The 21,636-nt window shown below is 39.2% G+C and overlaps 1 protein-coding gene across 2 annotated transcripts in view; it reads left to right on the top strand.

Moving 5' to 3' along the window:
• Positions 1-21,636, top strand: part of MDGA2 (MAM domain containing glycosylphosphatidylinositol anchor 2) — a 378,834-nt gene that overhangs the window by 334,540 nt on the left and 22,658 nt on the right. For both annotated transcript variants that reach the window (XM_080619512.1, XM_080619511.1), the window contains exons 11-12: positions 12,629-12,806; positions 20,146-20,166. In XM_080619512.1, coding sequence (XP_080475638.1) covers positions 12,629-12,806; positions 20,146-20,166 — 199 coding nt within the window. The remainder of the gene's footprint in view (positions 1-12,628; positions 12,807-20,145; positions 20,167-21,636) is intronic.

The following is a 21,636-nucleotide window of genomic DNA, read 5'->3' as shown; positions in this document are numbered from 1 at the left end:
CCAGGTTTAAAATTAAAAATATGATTGCCAAGAAATATTTTTCGTTACTCTGCCCTCTTTATATAAATTCCTGTAATGCAAGACTGATAAAAACTTCTGTAAATGACAGCAATAGTTTCCTTGTTAATGTTGATTCCATATGATGCCATACAGTTGTTCGGAAATAGTAGAAATATTAAAGGATTTGCAGTAATGAAATAATGAAAACTCACAGAGAAAGTGAGCAATGAAACTTTGAAAATTAAAGATCTACTTAAAATTTATTGCATATGTCCTTAGGCAAATGCATGACACGTACGAGTTGTGTGACTGGTATGCAGCAAGCTTTTTGTCATAGTAAAATATAGCATAAATAAATATTTCAAAAGGCCTTTGAGCATTACAGAAACTTAATTCTGATGAAGGATGCTTCCTCTTTAGTGAAGATAATTTCAGAGCAGCACCAATGCCTAAGAATCATAAATAAATTGCATAGTATATTCCAGGTACCCTAATAAAATATGTTAGGATATCAGGATAAAATTTAGCAATAGCTGCACTTGCTCAAGGTGTAGGTCCGTTATCCCAGGAGTTTATCAGCACTGTAGACAAGCCATGGGTGCTGAAGGAGAGGTGCAACCCAAAGGGGAATGGAGATGGAAGGTGTCTGAGGCAAAGGCTGACCCTCAACCGTGACATTTTGCGTTCTCTAACATACCATCCTTCCCTGAACTTGTTGAGTTCCATTTGGCCTATTTGCACTTTTGATCCTCATATCATCTCATGTTGGTGAGTTCACCACTACCACTGCATGTGGACTGTAAGCATCTCCCCAAGTACGTGGCATTCATGCACACAGACAGAATTAGCTTGAAGAGCGCTATTCCTGACACCATCAAGTGTTCCAAAATTAAATAGTGCCAGAAAAGAGCTGTTTGACCCACTGAGTAAATATTGTTCACTGAATTACCTTCGCCTCTTTCCCTGTGACTGTTCCATATGTGCCCTTGTGTTTTCTTTGTTCTCACATGTTCAAGACCTGGTCTAAAGATAGATTTGCTGCATTCTTCCTATATTGGTAGGATACATCTGTGTCTTATTTCATGGGCTGTCATGAACTAATTTTCTCAGCATTCCTCTGAGATAATTTAATGAAAGTGAAACACAGAGATGGGTCAGAAATACTCACTGCTATTAGAGCTTGCTTTGGTAAATTGATTTTACTTCTGTATACCTAAAGGCAGCATCAAGATTCACCCTCAGAGATGCTTCACCTGAAATCTGATCACCCTGTGTCACTGAGAACATGTGCTGCCACCTCCATGCTGGACTTTTCTGTGCAGTATTTCCCTTTAACCACCCTCCTCAGACATCATTTCCACAGACTTTGCATCTGGTTTCATGGGCAAGTTATCTTCAAACTCAGTGCTGTAGCCAGGTGATGGGAGGGCAGCGACAGCTCCCAGCAGAATTAAAGAGCATGGCAGAAGAACTTAGGCTCCAAGGGCTAACAAACTCTAACAAGAATATGGAGTTTCACTGCACAATACTTCATGGTGAAAAAGCCCAGTTAGTGTTTTTTAATGTCAGTCAAGTATTGAGTATTTGCTCAAATTTTTTATTACAAATGGGAAGTGCTCTTGGGTGGCAAAGAAAGCTGTCACATCCCTTACATATCTACTTTGTTCTGGGATGAGCAGTTCTGGCAATCTATAAAGGCAGTATTTGTCTTCTGAGCTTCCTGGTCTGTTTCTTAGGCCACTCAAGTTTAATGCATGTCTAAGTGGTGCATGAACCGAAACTATTAAATCTGTTTGAGGTCTGCATGGGCTTTCCCTAGCACTGTTAGTGAGTATATTTAAAAATGAGTGCTGCAGATCTTTAGATGTATAAACTAAAAATTAGATGAATTGACTGTTTACCAATGATCAAAGCTGAGACTTCGCCAATATTACTCCCCATGAGCAGCTTTAATGACTGCCTAAAGGATGGCTGGTGCAGGACAGACCTCAGCGTTGAGAACTCTGCAGATTAGGCCTTCCTCTTGCTGGGATGCTCTCTTGGCTTCTGTCTCCAGGTTTCTGCAAAACCAGCTACTACCTTTGTATAGTCTTACCTTTGTGTCTGTAATAGATTAGGGATCCCAGATGTCTGCTAGACACTTGGGGGGTTTTTTACTGGTCATATTGTCACTGTCTCTCACCACTAATTCTGTTCTTCCTGAAACAGATACATATACTTTAGGAAAAAAAATCCTTTTTAAAAATGCATTAAAAAAACCCACAAAACAACAGTGCCATAATGAAACAGAACCTGTTTCTGCTCCACAGTGAAGTACTGTCTCTGTTCATCCAACTGAAGCTGGGAAAGATTTCATCATTTTTAAAGTCCTGTGCAAATGCAAATTTTAGTTGGAGTTTGGAGATAAGATAGTAAATGAGATTTATCTTTTTTTTTTTTTAGTAATGCAATTAGGTTGGCAGTTCCTTAATCACAGGTTTTGCTTGTTCCTAAGTGAGGGGTGTTTGTAGCTAAATCAGAACATACTAGCTAATGTATATTAACTATGCACTTTTGTCAGATAATGCACATTACAAAAATTAGAAATTGTTGGGATGAGAGTGATTTGTTCCTACAGACAGCTGCTTCATCCATCCTTTTTCTGCTAGACAGTTATTTATTCTCTGAAACATACATATGTTTAAATGGAATACAAACTATATTGTCTTTCAATAAGCAAAGGAGAACCCTTCTGCAATCCATCTGTGTTTTGAGGTAATTTAAAACATTACATTTACATTTTGAGAACTTCATTAAACATTTAGTGGCTATTTCTTTTCCTCTCATGCAGCAATTGTCTGAAGTATTTAAGAAATGGTTTGTTGAAGCATTCATATCTGACAGTTGAGCTGTTACTTATTGACAAAAAATCATTCTTACTTAAAAATTTAAGCAAAATCAGTATGTTCACTTGCCTTAGAAATGCGCTTTGGCACCATGCGCTTGTCTTACCACATTATTACTTCTTGATCTATTTATTCAGAGACTCATGTAGGTTGCTTAAAATGCAGCCTTGTTTTTTTCAGTTCATTTGCCAAGACAACATCACTTGTTCATAGTATTGACTGAGCAGTAAAGCTCCAGCATGCTGTACTTTAAAGGGGTTGGGTTTGTCATCTTGATTGCAGCTACAGTCATTAGTTTGTCACTGTGTAATTATTTTGTATGAGAAAATATAGTCATTTATAAATAGGCTTTAGAAATCACACGAAAATGAGTTTATTCATTAGTGACAGGAGTGCACTATCTGTTGCTCAAGATCCATCCTGAGAAGGCTGTAGCACTGTGGGATACTCACTAAACCATCACCACTGAAATATGAATGTGTCTTGGGATAGACAGGTTCTTGATCATGGAAATGTGGTTGTTCGTATAAGAATTAAGTGTTTCATTTAAATTTAGGAACTTAATCTTGATGCCACTTCGATAATTCTGACTCTTGTTGCCCTGATAAAAATAATGGTCTGCCTATTGCAAATAACCTACTGTTTAATATGCAAGCCTGCATCTGTGCTGTTGGCAGTAGCATTGCTGGTAGTGCCCATCTTGCCCACAGCACAGCTGTGCCGCATACTTTGAAGTGTGAGAGTCTACACCAGCCCAATACGTGAATATAAGTTTGATATGTCACTGAGAAGTTAATGAGAAATGAAAAAACTTTCTCTGAAAACTAGCCTTAACATGGGTTAATAATTACCCTATTTTTTGTGACTGCCCACCAATCAGGGATTAAAAATGGAAAACTCTTTTGGTAGGTGTCTAGCAGCAAAGAGCAGAAGAACCTGCCCCAGTGGGGCTGGGAACAGTGTAGATCCTGTTTAATCCCTCAGACTTTACTGAATTCATTTAAGAGCCAGTCAATTTTAAAGTCTGAAAAGGGATTCTTTTTGTTTATAGCACATTTTGTCCTCTAAGGAAGGAAAAAAAAAAGGTACTGACTTGAGTGCAGTGTCATAACATTCAAAGTTGTAACTGATCTGAGTCCATACATTAAAGAAGTGCATTTTGTGACCCTTAACACGAGCAAATTCATACTGCCTGCTTTCAGTCTATGGCTGTTTCCACTGTTTCCATTAAAATGCAAGTGGAGGGGTTGCACCTTTGGTGGATCAAGCCAGACATAGCATGGTGGAACCTAACAGGTTTAGGACTCTGTGGGTGATGGTAGTGATGAAGATTCTTATTGTGCTGTGGGGAGATCACGTAGTGCAGCCTTGAATACATTTTTATCACCAAGTTCCACAAGAAGAGAGAGAATTATTTTTAAAAATGTTTATATACTGGTCATCTTAGTAGTGATCACGTTTTCATTTAAACTGTAGATACCTCTTTCAAGAAGAGTTCCAAAACAAAACAGAAAGCAATAGCCCAGACAGACTATATTAAACATGAGTATGATAATCAGAAAACACTAGTTTTCCATACTGCTTAGGTGGGCTTTAATCCTGGAGCAGAACAGAACCACAGAGAAAGGAAGGTGGCACTGGGTGTGCTGGGGCAGGGTCTGGGAGCAAGCAGTTGCCCGTTCTTGAACATTGATGAGGAATATGGTCAGCGAGAGGTGTAACCCCTTATCTGTGAGAGCCTTTTGACACTGTGGATAGAGTTAGCTGATGGGTACAACACTTCATCTGTCACTAGTAGCAGACTTGCATTTGGTTTTTTTTATTTAAATCTTGGGGTGAGGGTGCATTCAAACTAATAAGCAAGAAAACCGTCATGTGTGACACCATCAGAATACACATTCTCATGTAGCTCAGGAGACCATAAATCTCCTGTGTGTAGCATTTATTTAAAGAAAGCAGAGTAGAGTACAGGGAGTTTCCATTTCTCAGGGTCACTGTTGCACACAGCCTCTCATTTGTAGCTATCCTAATAGCACTCGAATTGAAGGATGAAGACAACCTTATGTGTCTTTCATCATGGTGAAATGCATAGATTTGGTCACCCGCTACTTGCTTCTGAAGGTGCTGCAGTCTGCCAAGATGTCTTCAGCTCATAAGGAACTCTATGAAGAATATTCTGACATTAATGTATCTCAGCTTTGGATTTGGCTTTGGAATTAGTGACCCAAGCTCTTCCAATTTCTTGTATTTCAAAGCATCCTTGTACATGTTTCCTGGTCATCCTTTGCAGATTACCAACACTCACATAGTTACTTTCATTAAAAGCTCCATGATAAAATGGAATTCAGACACAGGGGGTGCCTGAAGCTCATTAAATAATTTAGGAAACTTGCATACCATAGCATGCATCATCTTAGGAACACAGGCAAATTCAGGATTTTGTGCTAAAGGCCATGAAACCCTTTGTGTTGAATTGCCTTGACATTTTCTTGTGCATGTTTTCAAAGTGCATACAAAAAGTGCTTCCTAATGTCACTCAGTGTTTCTATAGTCCTGAAAGTTTATCCAACCAGAACAAAACCACTTTTGGACCTCACCTTCAAGCTTTTGCTTCGATGAGCGTATGTTCAGTTTTGCTTGAGCAGCTGTGAATATCTTTGTGTTTTTCCATACCCGCTCCTAAGCAAGTGGCAGCAGTGCTTTCACCTGCAGCTGCCAGTGAAGCTCCATGCCAGCAGCCTGCAACTGCTCAGAACAGTTCTGGTGCTGTCTGGATATCACATGGAGGTGTTTCCTCTCCATAGTTTGTCTTCCACCAAAACCAGATTCAGGTAGTTTTTTATACATGATAATAGTTAGTAAACCCCAAGTTGCACAAGCATTCAAGCAGTGGTAAGCGAGTGCTTCCAGCTCTCTGATATGTACTGTCAGCAGGATGAAAGCAAATGGAACAAGTGAGACTTTCCTGGAGCAGACACAAAGGGTCTGCATCTCTCATCTCTCTGGTGGCTGCTCTTGTTCCTCAGGAGACAATGGCCACGTTCCCTGCACCGCCGGCAGCGATGCAGCCACAGTGACCTAGAAAATTAACAACTCTGCTTTAAAGAAGTAATAAAAAGTCAACCGGTACCAGTAAACCAGAAAGTAACTTGTTCAAGCTTGTTATGTGAAAGATTAAAGTTCCTACGTTTCCTTTATTTTCAGTCTACAGATGTCTGCGGTTCTAGTCAGTTGATAATGAGAAAGTCTCTTCAAACCGCCTGGAGCAGGTCACTTCTCTGTACGCTTCCTTCTGGTCACCGTTCGGCTTTATTGTATTTTTAACTTACGTTTTCATTCAGCGCCGTGCAGGGTCAGATGTATTCAAATATATAATTCAAACATATATTATGCTCTCATGAAAGGGATTTCTGTGAAGGTTGCATGGTCACTGGCTGCAAACCGGGGTATATAATTTTCTGTCCGTTCTCAAACCTGTACATGTAAAGGGGTGCATCAGATTTGCCACAAAGTAAAAAATGAACAGGAATAAATTTTATTGCCTTTCTGATTCAATAAAGCCATACCTAGTATAAAATCGGAGTTAACTCTCTGTCCCTGTGGGTAGGGTTGTTAAAAGCAAAGAAACAGCAACAACCTTCCAGATACAAAATATCCCAGATTACGGTTTACACAGCAGATGAAGTGTTCTAATTCATATCTTAAAATATAATTTTATTATCCTTCATTTGTATGGAAAAACAGAACACAGTGTATTTTATCTCCCAATTAACAAGTTTTTAGCAGATATTTGTGCTGTATTTTGATTTTACTCTGATAAAAATGACCTGTCTTTTTTCCTGGGTTACCATTTACCACCGTCTCTAAAACCCAAGATATGATATGTATTTAAACTGTTTGATCATCTAGCTTCCAGCTTTTGCATACCAGCTTTCTTTAAGTGTTCCCATCTCTTTCTTCTTCATATATCAGGCCATAAATTTGGATTGTGGAGAGATGTTTCTGACTTCTGAACCACTTCTCCATCAATTTGTAGTCCATAAAAACTCTTCCTAGAACATTCTGTATCTTTGGGCTCCAAGCTTCTAATTACTAAAGACTTGGGGAATTTTAGTTTCTTAAAAAGGAAAGAGAGAAATATTTTTTATGTTTCTGTGTGTACCACATAAAACAAATTCCTCAGTGTGGTACACACAAAATAAGTAGCATGAATGTTAGGAGCAAATACAGGATGACTGTTAATGTAATCCTGGAAGAAGAAAGTAAATTATATCCCTTTGATTGTTCTTACAGATTAGAAGTTTGCTAATTGAAAAAGATTGTGCTCACTGTTAAATGTGTTTAAGATACTCAGTTTTCCAGCTGGGAAAGAGGGGAAGAAGAGGTTTATCATGCAGCTGCTGTTTCTGTGTGCTTCGTCTCCTGATGAATGGAGGCTGAGTGCTAGTTGCTGGTGACAGCACCAGCCACAGCAGCGAGTCATGCCCCATGAGGGGTGTCAGTGCTCTCCTCCAGCCCCATAACCATGTCCAGCCTCACTCGGGGCACTTTGGCTCAGAGTATGTTCTTGGCTCTGACAATCAAACCTAAAGTTGTGCTTGCTCCACACTCACTCCCTGTTGCCTCAACAGCAGCTGGCATCAGCATTGACAGGAGAGCAGAGAGCAAGAAACAGCTCAGCACACAAACAAACGTGAGGTTTTGGCAGTTCTCCTGATTGCATGTGAAAATATTTTTTAAATACTGAAAATTATTGGAATTATGAACATTAAAAAATTATTACTATATTAAAATACTAAAAAAGAGAAGTCTGGAGAAGAGAAGGCCTTAGAGCAGCATCCAGAGCCTAAAGGGGCTGAAAAGAAAGCTGGAGAGGAGCTTTTTACAAGGGCAAGTAGTGATAGGACAAGGGGGAATGGCTTTAAAATGACAGAGGGCCTGTCTGAATCAGATATTAGGAAGAAGTTCTTTCCTGTGAGGTTGGCGAGGCCCTGGCACGGGGTGCCCAGAGAAGCTGTGGCTGCCCCATCCCTGGCAGTGTTCAAGGCCAGGTTGGACGGGGCTTTCAGTAGCCTGCTCTAGTGGAAGGTGACCTTGCCTGTGGCAGGGGAACTGGAACTGGATGAACTTTAAGGTCCCTTCCAAACCAAACCATTCTGTGATTCTTTGATTTTGTGAAAAGAGATGTCATCAAGAGCATGGTGCACAGCGGAAAATAAACTGATGACAAGCATGGCAGAACGTGCTTTACAGCTGGCCTTGTTGGTTTTGCCTGAATTACAGATATTTTTCACTGTGAATTATTCCAGGGATGTTCAAAATGAAGATGACACAGGAGCCACCTTCTTAATAAGGTTTATGTTCAAAACCAGATAGCTCTGATTATATTGCTGGCCAAAATTGTCGAAGAGCAGCAGGCACTGGATTTGCGCAGCAGAAATAAGGCAAACATTAAATGGGAGTTTTCCTTCTGTGGTGTGCAGATAGAAGTATTTGTCCATGAACTGAACCATGTAATTTTATATATCTGTAACTACTAAAGAAAACTCTTTCTTTTATTGTTAAGGAAAATCAATTGTTATTATAAGTTGTAAAGAAGTTACTTTAAAGACTGCCACAGTTTTTTTTAATAGGAGTATACAGTAGATTAATTTACTTTGTATTCAGTTGTCATTAATTAAAAAGATGATTGTCTGACTTTCTGAGTCACTGAAGAAATTTATGGTTGAAATCAATAGGCCAAGTACAAAGGACTAAGGTTGTGTTTATTTTTTATAAACATAACTGTGCATATAAGCAATCAATATTTAATCATCCCATAGGATAAATATCTCAAGAAATCTATATGTTCAAGTCTTCTAGAGAATACAGTGTTTCCCAGCAACAGGCATAGAATAAATACCCTTTCATTGATCACATAGAGAAGATGGTTGCAGACTGCTGCAATAAAACACTGCTACACTTTTACAGTCTCCTTTCTCTGACATCAGGGAAACACATTTTGCTTTTCTGCTAGCTTTAGGAAACAAAGATTTCTAAATATTCAAAAGTAATCAATAAAAAGGACCCCTGTGAAGCCTTCTGTGCTGTGGGTTGACTGAACGTAGGTATGCTCTGCTAAATTCATTACAGGTTAGCATATGATAATGCTAATAAATGCATCAGAAATGTGTTTTTTCCTCAATGCTTTAAAAATACTCACAAAAAATTGGAAAACTATTGTTTCAGCTTGATCAAAGTAGATTTCCCAAAATGTATCTCACCATTTTCTTTGTAAGGCAAAGATCTTCGATTACAAGAATTTTTCTCCTACAAAAATTCTTTTTCAGGCAAATCATGTTTCTTTCTAATTTTAAGCTCTGAAAACAAATTGACATGCAGACATATGTTTTAAAGATGAATTTGCTGGTGCATTCTCTCTTTGAAACAGCAACCTGGACTTTTTAATGTAAAAAAGCACAGCCTGGGTGTTGGGTAGAAGCTATTCAAGTGATTTAAAGGAAGTGGGTGATGTGGATTTGGCTCCTTCCCAGCCAGGGGTGGTGAAATAAATGCCCAGATCTCTGGAAGAAGACAGACAGTGCTGCAGGAGCAAAGGCAGAGGGCTGCATTGTTCTTAGTGCTTTAATGCCAATCAATGCATGACCAAGAGCTTTGGGTGTCTCCAACATGGAGTCTAGCTTTGCAGAGCCTCCCCAGTTTCATGCTAGGAGTTTGGAATGCCCCAAGGCATTGTAGGAATCTAAATCCTATTTTTAGGGTAAGTTGGGCATTTCACTGTGGTGCCTCAAAATCATGCAGACCTTTAAAAATGTTGTGCTAGAAAACCCTTGGTTTTCCTTCTGGTTGCATGTCTGATCTTCATTTTTTACTGTATCAGCAAGTAAATAAGTTCAGCTGCTACACCTGTATTCAACACTTTTAATACTGGTCAGCCAAGGGTCCATTGCTGTTTCACACCTGGTCTGGGAATCAGCTCTGCAGTGATGCCCAGGCTGCTAGCAGGGGTCCAGCAGGGTTGCATCAGGCTTCAGGAGTGATGCCTCCAGGCATCCATCTCACTTCCAACAGCTGGGTATATGTTCCTAGTGAAAAAGAAGATTGAGAGCTGAAGGTGGCAAAAGCTGTGTGGATACTGATTTTCTTTGCTTATTTGTTCAACAGTGGAGCTGAAAAACCAGGCAAGGGGATGCTTTGTGTCAAATCAAGCAACAACTTTGAGATGTTTGGGGTTTTTCTGGTTTCCATGGTAAAAATAAGAATTAGAACAGAGCTGGTGTTGATTGCAAGGCAAAAAGATGTGTGTTGCTTCCTATTGAGAAATGCCAATATCCAATATTGGCTTAGGATGCATAAAACTGAAATGAAATCGTGTTGCTTTCAGAATTAATAAAATAATGGAGCTTCTTTACTGCTTTTGTTTGGGTGGTGTAGAAAAGGGCAATAGTCTAAAGCAAGAACTGAATTTGATACAAATTCATGACTACTTTTGCTAACTTTAAACATGTAGCATTAATTATTGAAATTATTTGCTAAAGTTTCTGTTTCAGTATTTCCTTATCCAGAAATGAGGTGCAACAGGGAATATTTTACAGTAGACCACTGTAAATAGTCAGAAGTACCTCTAAGCAACAGCTAGCTAACTTCAAATGACGGAAAGTCAGTATTGGCTCATGCAACTGGAAGCACAGTTTTGTTAATGCAGTACCCACAAATGTAATTAGCAACCAGCATGGTACTATAAAACATACGCCCTAAAAAACCACCAGTGACATATATTAAAAAAAAAATGTTGAAATTTAGGTAATTTTCTCCAGATTTATGTTTCTCTGATTCTTAATTTTTGTTAAAGGGACAGACACAATCATGAAATTATGTTTGGTAGTACACTGCTCACTTTTAGGGCATAGTCAATAGTTTCAGTCTTCCTTGTAGTCAACTTCATAGCTTGATTTAAAAAAATAATAAAAAAAAATGGAATCATTGCAAAGAGCAAACAACAAAAAGTACAATGGAAGTAAGATTAGGAAAATTTCCTTTAGAAGACCAGCAAATTACTGCAAATGTAGTTTATTTGGATGAACTGTGGTAGGTTTAGTACTAGATTTCAGATATTTCAGAGTATATTTTTATTGCATCAGCAAATTAAAGTTCTGGAATAAAAAGTATTGTGTCCTTAGTAAACTTGTTATGGGTGAACCTTTAATAGGTAAGACCTTCAGTGCACTGACAGGTATAGTACACTTAGTGGAACATCTCATTTTAGCATCACTGCACCTGTACAGTTGTCTTGGGATGCATGGTAAATATTTAATGTTTTTTCCTTTGTTTTCTGCAGATAGTGTGTGTAATAAGGCAGGGTCTCTGCAAGTAGTATTGCAATATCAGTCACTCTGCTGCCCAAAATCTGTATGATTTCTGCTTATCTATAAACTAAAGTAACATTAGAGACAATGTGACACTTTCTTCTAGTGATGCCTTCTTAATTAGATTAATTTCTTGGTAAGGCATATAAATAAAAGAAATTATGGATGTTGATGTTGAAAACATTGTGCAGTCTATAAAGCACAAAAATCTATCTTCCAATTTTTTTAATAAAATAGCCTGTTTGCTCATATTGACTTTCTTTGTTCCCTGAAATCCATCCATCTTTGAAACTACAAGGATTGCTGGTAATTATGCACTAAGACCATTAGTGGCTAGCCTATTTCTTTCTCACAACAAAAGTGGTAAGTGCTTGGAAATCAAACAGCATTTCAGTTCTTCAGTGTGTTCTTATTAGCTTCAAATTATGCCACGAATGACAGCTGTGAAACCTCATTGCCTTTAACAAGGTGGCAGTACCCAGCTCACGGAGTCACGGCTGTCCCAGCCTGGTGTGCGCAGTGGCCAATAACACATCTGCTGTGTAGCTAGCCAATATTATTTTAAAATCTGGAGGGAATAGGCATGAGAAGCCAATTTATCTGGTCAGGTTTGAGTCTTGAGTGACGTGGTCTAGAGTGAGGTGTCCCTGCCCATGGCAGGGGGGTTGGAACTCAATTATCTTAAGGTCCTTTCCAAACCTAACTATTCTATGATTCTATATAGCATAGTAAATTCAGCCTCGGTTAGCTGATGAAATGAACCAAAATGAGCAGCAATTTTTTCAAGGGAAAAAAAAAAAAGAAGTCATTTAACAATTTGATAAGTAGGTTTTAAACATAGGTGCAGGTTTGCAAAGGTGGCAGTTCCTAAATATGGAAGAATTCAGTGAGATTTTGTACAACTCTGTGGCATCTGCTTGGATGCTTGCATGCTTGCACATCATCACAAATGGGGTGCGTTGTCCCTCACTGTAGTCTCTGTCTGGTGAGTGTCAGCAGTTCTTCTGATCTAAATGAACATGACACTTTTCCTGCATGCAGCAAGCGTCTGGGTGCTGCATGGTGCCTACAGCCCATGGGCTGCCCAAGGTTGGTGCAGGACCTATACAGGCAGAGGAGGACAGGCAGGTGTCAGGCAGGGGTGGCCTCTTCATAAAGTGGGTTTGCAATATGCGATCTCATCTGTTTATAACAGAAATGCCCATTAGTGGGTTGTCTCAGAGAGGTTGGTAGTTTTGCTGTATCCCTAATCCTTCTGTGTTCTTGGAAGGTTTAAGGATGCACCCAGGGTTGCACAGGTCTGCATGTGCTCCCGTTAAGGTGAAGACAATGTCTGTCTCAAAAGGTCTTATATTTGCATTGTTCTTTTGATTCTAGGCTGGACAACAGCGTTGGTGGGAACAGGAAATTACAGTGAATGGAAATATTCAAAAGGGAGAATTAATTACCTACAACCTAACCGAGCTGATCAAGCCAGAGGCATACGAAGTCCGTCTAACACCCATCACCAGATTTGGGGAGGGGGACTCAACTATTCGGGTCATCAAATATAGTGGTAAGAAGATTTTTGTGTACAAGCAAATGCATTTTGGTGGATTCTGCATAATTTGGTCTTTTGTACAGGGCATGGCTGTGCTGTGTGAACTGAATACCAGTCCTGGAAATAATGCTGCAAGGGACGAGGGTAGGCTTCTAGGAAGGAGGGTTCTCGATAGAAACAAAATTTTGTCTCCACCTCTGGATAGATTCACAATATTGAATGCAAAATTAAAATAATAACTAAAAAAAAAATCTGAACAGCCAAAATGCAAAATCCTATAGAAGTTTTTGTGAAATAAATGGAAAAAATTGAACAAATTGATATTAGCTTAATGAAAAGCTCATTTCAAGAGCTTGTTCTTACTTTGAACACTGAGGGGCAATGAGTTTCGAAGAAAAATCTACAAAACAAGTATTATTCTGAAAGTGTCAAATCAGTGTTGTGATGTCATCTATATACTTTATTTCAGAATGACCACTTTCTGAGACATTCTTATTTGATTGTGAATGATATATATATAAAGTGACTGTTTCTAGTGCTAAACAAGTGGAAAGGGGCATTTATACATCTTCTTCTAAAAGGCTGAGCTGTGACAAAAATTTGTCCACATTAACCTAGCAAGAAAAACACAGTATCCATACATCCTTCCATTCAGTCTCCAGCATTACCAGGAATTAATTCCTAGAGCTTTGAAAAATCCCTTCAAATACCTTTCTTAGGGTATTTTTTTTAATGAATAACTGAATCACTTTTTTGTTTTTTGTCTGTAAAAATTACAATGAATGGGCAAGAGGAGCCTTAGAGAGAAGGTAGCTTAGCTAAAGATACCATTGTGCAGTTTGTCATGGGAAACCTGATGTGCTTAGCAGAAAGATTTATAATTGAAGAAGGGATGTGTGTGGCAGGGGGAGATGATTGTAAGCAAGGAACCATGAAAGTATTTCATCGTTTGGACAGACTTTTGTAGCAGGGCCTGTAGCAATAGGACAAGGGGTAATGGCTTTAAACTGACAAAGGGTAGATTTAGATTAGATATTAGGAAGAAATTCTTTGCTATGGGGATGGTGAGTTGGCAGAGGTTGCCCAGAGAATCTGTGGCTGCCCCATCCATCACAGTGTTCAAGGCCAGGTTGAACAGAGCTTGGAGTAAGGGGTTTGGAACTAGATGATCTTTAAGATCCCTTCCAACACAAACCATTCTGTGATCCTATGACTCTGCCATGAGAAGCTTTGCTAATCAAGTCACAGCTAGCCACATAGGTCAAATTGCTCCAGGAGCTGGATCCAACCATAATTAGTGCTATGCAGATACCTAAGAGAGCCCAAAGCAGGAAATCACATGCAGCAGAACACCCAAAACCAACCTACAGATGAGGAATTACTTTCAGAAATCATTATCAAATGATTTATCTGAAAAAACATTTAAATGTCTTGTGCATCATCTGTACGTTTCTTAATGATCAGCGATTAGCTCAGCCCTACTCAATCTCATAATAAATTATTTTTATCATTGTAATAATATCCAGGAAAAATTTACATTATGTAATCTCAAATATCAATTCTAAAGAATGGAGTGGCACATTTCACTAAATGCCAGATCTGGTAATGATGGCAATGAATCTTCACTTGCTACAGGAAAGTGTTTGCAAAGTCTTTGTTTCCTAAATCTCACGAGAACAAAATCTGAATTAAAGAAATTACTTGCTTACTACATCCATGAAGTTACAAATGAGGAGAAGATGGCCACGCTGGTGCAGTTCCTGTTGGACTTTGCCTCTTCGTTGGACCTCCTTACCCTAAGAAGTTCCTGTTTTCCAACACTAGCAGTATTAGTCAGGTCTCTTTGGGGCTCCCCACATGCAAATAGGAAAGACCCAGAGTTTTTCCAAAGGTGATCAGGAGCAGAAGCTTCATTCAGACATTTAGGATTTCTCTGCACCAATCCCAATCTCTCCATGGTGGCTGTGATAGGGACACTTGTATCCTCACTAGTGACCTAGTGACTCACTAGATACCTAGGGACAATAGGTATCCTCACTAGTGGTTACCTAGCTTGTGCTAGGTAGCCACTGCCTTCTTCTGTGGACCTTGAAATTTCTGTCATTACTTAAATAATGACCAGTGCTCCTATAAGGAGGGAAAAAAAAAAACCACCATTGGGGTCACTCAGTTACTACTGCTCTCTTTTGGTGGGGGTTTTAATCTGGTAAGTCTCAGAAGGTTGATTGAGGTCTCAGCTGTGGCTCCCAACTGTGCTGAGTTTGAGGTCTTAATGAAACATTATGTGTTTTACGTTTCTAGCCCCTGACTGGCAGGAAGAACATTCCCATGCAGCATAAAAAGCATATTTTGTCTACAGAATTTTTTTCTGCTAGAATCTGCCATTAGCGCAGATGTGAACAATATCCCATTTCAAATGTGCTGATGAGGTGCCAATGTAAAATCCAGCTGCCCAGGAGAGAGGAAACTGTTGCTTCTGTGCCCTAGATGGAGAGATGCTTTTGGAGCAATAGGCAGTGCTGTTACTCTGATGCTGACAAACTCACAGCTTCAGGAATCATGACCCAGATGCTAATCACTAAGATAAACCTAAAGTGACTTCCCTTTAAAGAAGGATCCCAAAACCACTGAGGCTTTGTGTGCTTAAAATAGACATTTTTATCTTAGCATTCGTCCAATGACTCTAATGTCAGCCATCTATTAACAGGGTAATTTTAAGGATGTTACAGCTTCAACTCTAAAATAATGATATAATGGACATTATTATAGTGCAAATCCAGTTCTTATGATCTGAAATGCTGGAATCTTAGAAAAGCAGTTAATGAGCTAGCATGATCCATGGCAGCAGGCCTGCATCAATGTAAGAAATAACTATAAACAATACCCAGAAAAACAAAGACATCAAGCAGATGTTTCTTAAAAGGAGAACTAAGATATTTTTTTTTATATTTTCTCCAATTACATGGGGGTTTTTTATTTGTGATACCTCAGGCAAGGGGGAAAACATTTGACTTTTAGGGTAGATATAGATTAGAAATTTGAATTATAGGGTATATTTAGATGAGATACTAGGAAGAAATTTTTTCCCTGTGAGGGTGGTGAGGCCCTGGCAGAGATTGCCCAGAGAAGCTGTGGCTGCCCCATCCCTCGTAGTGTTCAAGGCCAGGTTGGACAGGGCTTTAAGCAACCTGGTCTGGTGGAAGGTGGCCCTGCGCATGGCACAGGGAATGGAACTCAATGATCTTTAAGGTCCCTTCCAAACAAAACCATTCTGCGGTTTTGTGTTTCATATTTTCAACAGGATTTTGTGTGTGTGCGTGGCTTTGTGTGTTCAGTTTTGATCAGTACTCCAGAAGCATGCTGGACTCTAGCAGCATCAGCCCTTCTTATGCCACCACTTCAGGAATACTCTTTTTGGAGGACTAGGACCCAGGAACATGTCGTTTCGTGTCTTGACTATCTTGAAGGATGGAGACTTCACAATCTCTCTTGGCAACATGTTTGGTGTTCAGTCACTCTTAGAGTAAAAACATTTTTTCTTAGGTTTGAAATGCCCCAGTGTGAGGATTTCCATTATAAACATTTTTTGCCTTATTTTTTAAAACATTAAGCAGGCTAATAGGATTTCACCCCAATTTTTAAAGAAATGCAGCCAGTGTGAAAAGCAGATTGGACATGTTTTAGAGTTGCTAAAAATGGTAGCAGTCTCTTTTACCTCTAGGGAATACATTAACTTTTACAGAGAATAGATAGGCTATGTCTTCTGTAGTAGGATGATCTTGGGTACTGACTCCACAGAACTGATTTCTCTAGAATATAGTTATATAATGTGCAAGCATCAACAGGACATTTCTAGCGTATTGGTTGCTTTTGCTGTTTTATTAGAGAGGAGAGGGTTTCTCCTGATCTATTCCAGGAGATTAATCACTGTCTGGACATGCCCATATCTCTCCTGTGACTTCAGAGACACTCCAATGACACTCTTTGATGATGTGTCTTGGTCTAACTTCCAGATTGCTAAAGTTAAGCCACATTAATTTGTCATGTCAAATCATTTTTATTGGATTACACGCCTTTGTACATGACGCAGAGGGCATCACCTTTTAAATTAACCCCCACAACTGGAGATTAACATGGAAGTGCTAATATATGAAAGTAACAGCTTCCAGTGTGCTAACCTGCTGGTAGCCATCTGAATGTTCAAAAAAAGGAGACTGTTAAAGCAGGAAAACCTCAGTGGCTCTTTACAGTATATCCTTCCATCCCAAGTGGAAGCTGTAAATAAAAAATAAAACCACCACAGTATCCAATCCCATAAATCAAAAACTTACCTATGACAGAAGCATTTCATAGGGAAATCCCTTGCCCGTCATGAATTATTTTCTCATCTGAATGTTGAAAGTACGGGAGAAAAGAACAATCATCACAGTAGGAGTGACATTGATAATTACAGCCAAACATCACTTGACAAATTCTTTGGTTGATGCATGTGTTACTCTGCTAGTGAACACAGTCTGCCTAGTAAATACAAACAGGGTAGTTTAAGTAGCAGTAATGAATGTTTTGTAGGCTGATACAAACAGAGATGTCTCATAGTAACAGCAGATATGTCTTATAATAACATTTTAAATATTATCTCCATCACGATACATAAATCTGTGTCAGTGTGGCATCACTTTACATAAATCTGTGTCTATTTGAGACAAACTGGCTGTGAAGTCCCCCGAATACTCCAATTAAAACTTCAGTACTCGCTGGTTCAGATACACACTTAAGTTTAAATATTTTTAAAGTAAACTGGTGATTAAAGAAGTGAGTTTAGCTCCCTTCTATGGAAAAAGCCAACAACCTGTTACTACTGTTGGTATGTAGTCAGCACTGCAACAGCAGGAGATAGATGATGGTGGCCAGTCACTTTGTAGTCCAGCTTGCATATTTTCATATGAGGCTTAGACACTCCACAGATTCTGTATGAAAGCAAATAGAATGGTGGTAATTAGTTATTGCTATTATTCTTGTTATTATTATATTTCTAGAACAATTTCCAGAAAAATAAAATTAATACCAAATAGGGCATAAATTATAGGATTTATAAGTTTGCACCAGCATACATTTCCAGTATTATCCAGTGTTGCAAACAGTAAGTTAGGATAATTGCTATTATGGAAGGAATCATAGAATCATAGAATAGAATAGTTAGGGTTGGAAAGGACCTTAAGATCATCAAGTTCCAACACCCCTGCCATGGGCAGGACGGAAGAAAGCCTTGTCCCCGTAAAGTACCAATATTTACAGTGAAGATTGCTTTTCCTGTGCAAACCAAGTGTTTACAGGTACAGACTCTTGATCTTGGTTAAATCTTTTAGATGCTGGTTGTAATTACCACAAGTAACCAGTTTTCAGTGGTATAAAACATAGCAGTTGAGCATCTAGCATGCTTCTACTTACCTCTGTCTCTATATTCTCCATAGCTAGGAAAGCTTGGTTTGCAACTAATTTTTTAAAGGAGGGACATCATGTTGCAGACTCTGAAGACCACTTCACTTTTAAGCTGAGCAAGTATTTGTATTGGGAAGGAGCTCTGGGAAATCTGTCTTGGCATATATGCCATTGCACCGAACAGAAAGGCAAGCATTAAGAAAAGCCACTCGGCACACATTTTTCTGTTGTGACCTGCACAAGTACAGACCACTGAAAAGTAAAATCATCCAACAAACTGAAATTTCAGCAGTTTTTATTCTGTCCTTGCTGGAGGAACAGCAGGAAGATGAAGGAATCATCCGTCTTGGCTCTAACCAAGCTCAAACATTTCATGACATTTTGTTCTCCTGAGATTCTCCGCCAGCAAAACCTTCCGCCCAGCATGAGCCAGGGTCAGCTGAGCAGAGCAGCAATAACCCTTTCAGGTGCATAGGTTTCCCAGACATTTCGAAGTCAGCTGTGGGAATTTACTCCCTCAATCATCCATTAATTTCCTTTTATGGCCAATATAACTTGCTACTTGTGTGTCATGCACACAGCAGCCTTACCTTTCTGTAGTGAGAGCTAAAGCCGTTCACATTGTCTTATAGCAGCATGCTGTATTACTCAGAGGAGTGGGCTTTCTGGTTTTTTATTTGGTTGTGGTGGAGTATTTATTTATAATGTTAGATAAGTTCAGCCAAACTGCTTTAATTTGGTTTTCTGCTGTTGTCAATCAGTGTGAACTGAAGCTTGGCTGCCAGGAAACCTTTTTTGCTCTGCTGTGAACAATCTGAATAGTATGACTCAAGGTTACACACTGATAATAGTTTCCATAAAAACATGTATGTTTAGCTACAAATCAAGCATCAGTAAATGTAGTTCCCAGCAATTTCAGCTAATTCAAGTTCAATCACTTGAGAATTTCACAAAATGAATGTTTCTTGGAGAATGAAAGGTAATTTGTTGGTAAAAGTTATCTAATATAACGTAATGAGTAAGTTTTTCAAGAAGATTGCACTGGGGCAAATCACTGCTCATTTGTTTCAGAGAAAGGGAGATAAAGTAGCAGAGTTGCTAATTTAGTGCTGTTTTGAAAACTTCAGATGAAATCTAAAACTATGCAGAATCCGTGAGTGGGGTGACGAACCAAGAGTTTATGTCTAGTAATATGGTATGAGAAGGGCAGCAAGAAAACATGGAGCACCATTCATACTTATATCTGATGTTGCCAGATGAACCCATTATTTGGAGATAACTGACAAACTTGCTGTACTTATTTTTTCTGCTATTTAAAAGTAAAATTGGCGTTTCTAAGAAGAATTCAAGTGCTCTCTGTTTCTTAAGACTTGTGTGTACACAGACATCTTAAACTGAAGAACAGTACTATTTATTGAGTAGAAGGTTAATTCATTATGTTAAGTATTCTAGAACAACACTAAAATGAAATTTTAAATACCGAGCAAGGTCCAATGCAGACCTCTGCTTATGATGAATTCATCCCTTCTGTAGTTTTTGTTGGATTCCTGTACAAAGGCATTACCCTGGAGTTTTGCTACCCAGTCATCCCCATCCTTACAATATCTGCACCAATAGTCAAGGTCTGATGCTTAATTCCAGCATCTTGTTCCCCAAGCTGCAGGTACTAGTGATGGAGTATACACATCATGGATGGGAGAGGCTAGTGTTTCTCACTAAAACTTTTGCTTTGGGTTGACATGGAGCCACAAAATTTGCTCAGAAAGGAACTTCCCATTTTTGCTGGCTGTCTCATTGTAGGAGCTATGATCAAGGTCATAAAGGGGAGGGAAAAATGGGAAATTTAGGATAATCTAAATATTGATAAGTTAGAATTTCTTCTTTGTGCTAATTTTGTTTTTGCTCTGTCTTCCAGCTCCAGTAAATCCACATTTACGTAAGTATTTATCTTTTTAGTTTTTATGTGTATGAAGAACTGTCCTTGCATCCATTGCTCCTTACAGTTAAAAAATAAATTATAAGTATTTTACTTTCAGTCACAGCCCCTAAATTGCAAGGACCACCTTAGTTTTCGTGTGTGAGCTGGGCTGGTGGTTGAAGGTGTCTTTTACATTGTTCTTCCAAGGTGCTAAAGAAGGAATAGATGGAGGATGGAAAAATTATAGCTCCAGCTCATTATTCTTTCTCACTGCCCCAAATAGTTCATCTAAACAGTTCAGCCTAGAGAAGAGAAGGCTCTGAGGAGACCTTAGAGCAGCCTTCCAGTACCTAAAGGTGCCAACAAGAAAGTTGGAGAGGAACTTTTGACAAGGACCAGTAGTGACAGGACAAGGGGGAATTGTTTTAAGCTGAAAGAGGGGAGATTAGATGAGATATTAGGAAAAAAAATCTGAGGGTAGTGAGACATTGGAACAGGTTTCCCAGAGAAGTTGTGGCTGCCCCATCCCTGGCAGTGTTCAAGGCCAGATTGGACAGGGTTTTGAGCAACCTGGTCTAGTGGAAGAGGTGTCCCTGCTCATGGTCGGGGATTGGAACTAGATGAGCTTTTAACGTCCCTTCCAACCTAAACCATGCTGTGATTCTGTGCTTCTATAAGGGAAAATACTAACGTTCTAAAAGTAACCTCCATTTGTGAGCATTGCAGCTCATTATGTACAGGTGATGCCATGTTTTAGTCATGGGAGTAGCTAAATGCCTGAAAGACCTATTTTGTAGGAACTGTGTCTGCACCTCAATGGGTATGGTAGAAGTCTTGAAGGAAATGTCAGTTTATGAAATTTTCTGACTTCATTTATTTTTGCATAAGAATTACATTTGCAGTTCTTAAGTTATTATGCTGCTTCAGAGGGTAGTCAGAAGCTCATCTGCAGCTTTAAAACAAAAAGAAGACTTTTTTCATGCAGTGCGTGTGGGAATCATGGACCTTATTTGCACAGAGAAATGTGGAGACCAGAAGTGTAACTTGGGTGTGAAAGTGTTCAGACAAATTCACAGGAGGCAGCTCCATGGGCATGATTGAAATTGCAAACAGACTGTTTTCGCTAATGTGCTGATGCTCAGGCACAGGGATGTGGGTAGATGTAGAAGAGGGTAGATTTAGATTAAATACTAGCAAGAAATTCTTCACTATGAGGGTGGTGAGGCACTGGCACAGGTTGCCCAGATAAGCTGTGGCTGCCCCATCCCTGGCAGTGTTCAAGGCCAGGTTGGACAGGGCTTGGAGCAACCTGGTCTAGTGGAATGTGTCCCTGCTCATGGCAGGAGAGGGTTGGAACTAGACAGTCTTTAAGGTGCCTTTCAACCCAAACCATTCTATAGGTCTGTGATGCTATATTGCAGGGCAGAAGTGACTTCTTTAACGGTTTTGTTCTAACACTTTTCCATGGGCACCAAGTTACCACATATT

This window comes from Psittacula echo, assembly GCF_963264785.1.
Source record: "Psittacula echo genome assembly, chromosome: 5".
NCBI classification, from domain to species: domain Eukaryota; kingdom Metazoa; phylum Chordata; class Aves; order Psittaciformes; family Psittacidae; genus Psittacula; species Psittacula echo.
Note: the sequence above shows the minus strand (reverse complement) of the source record. Positions and strands in the feature narration are given on the sequence as shown.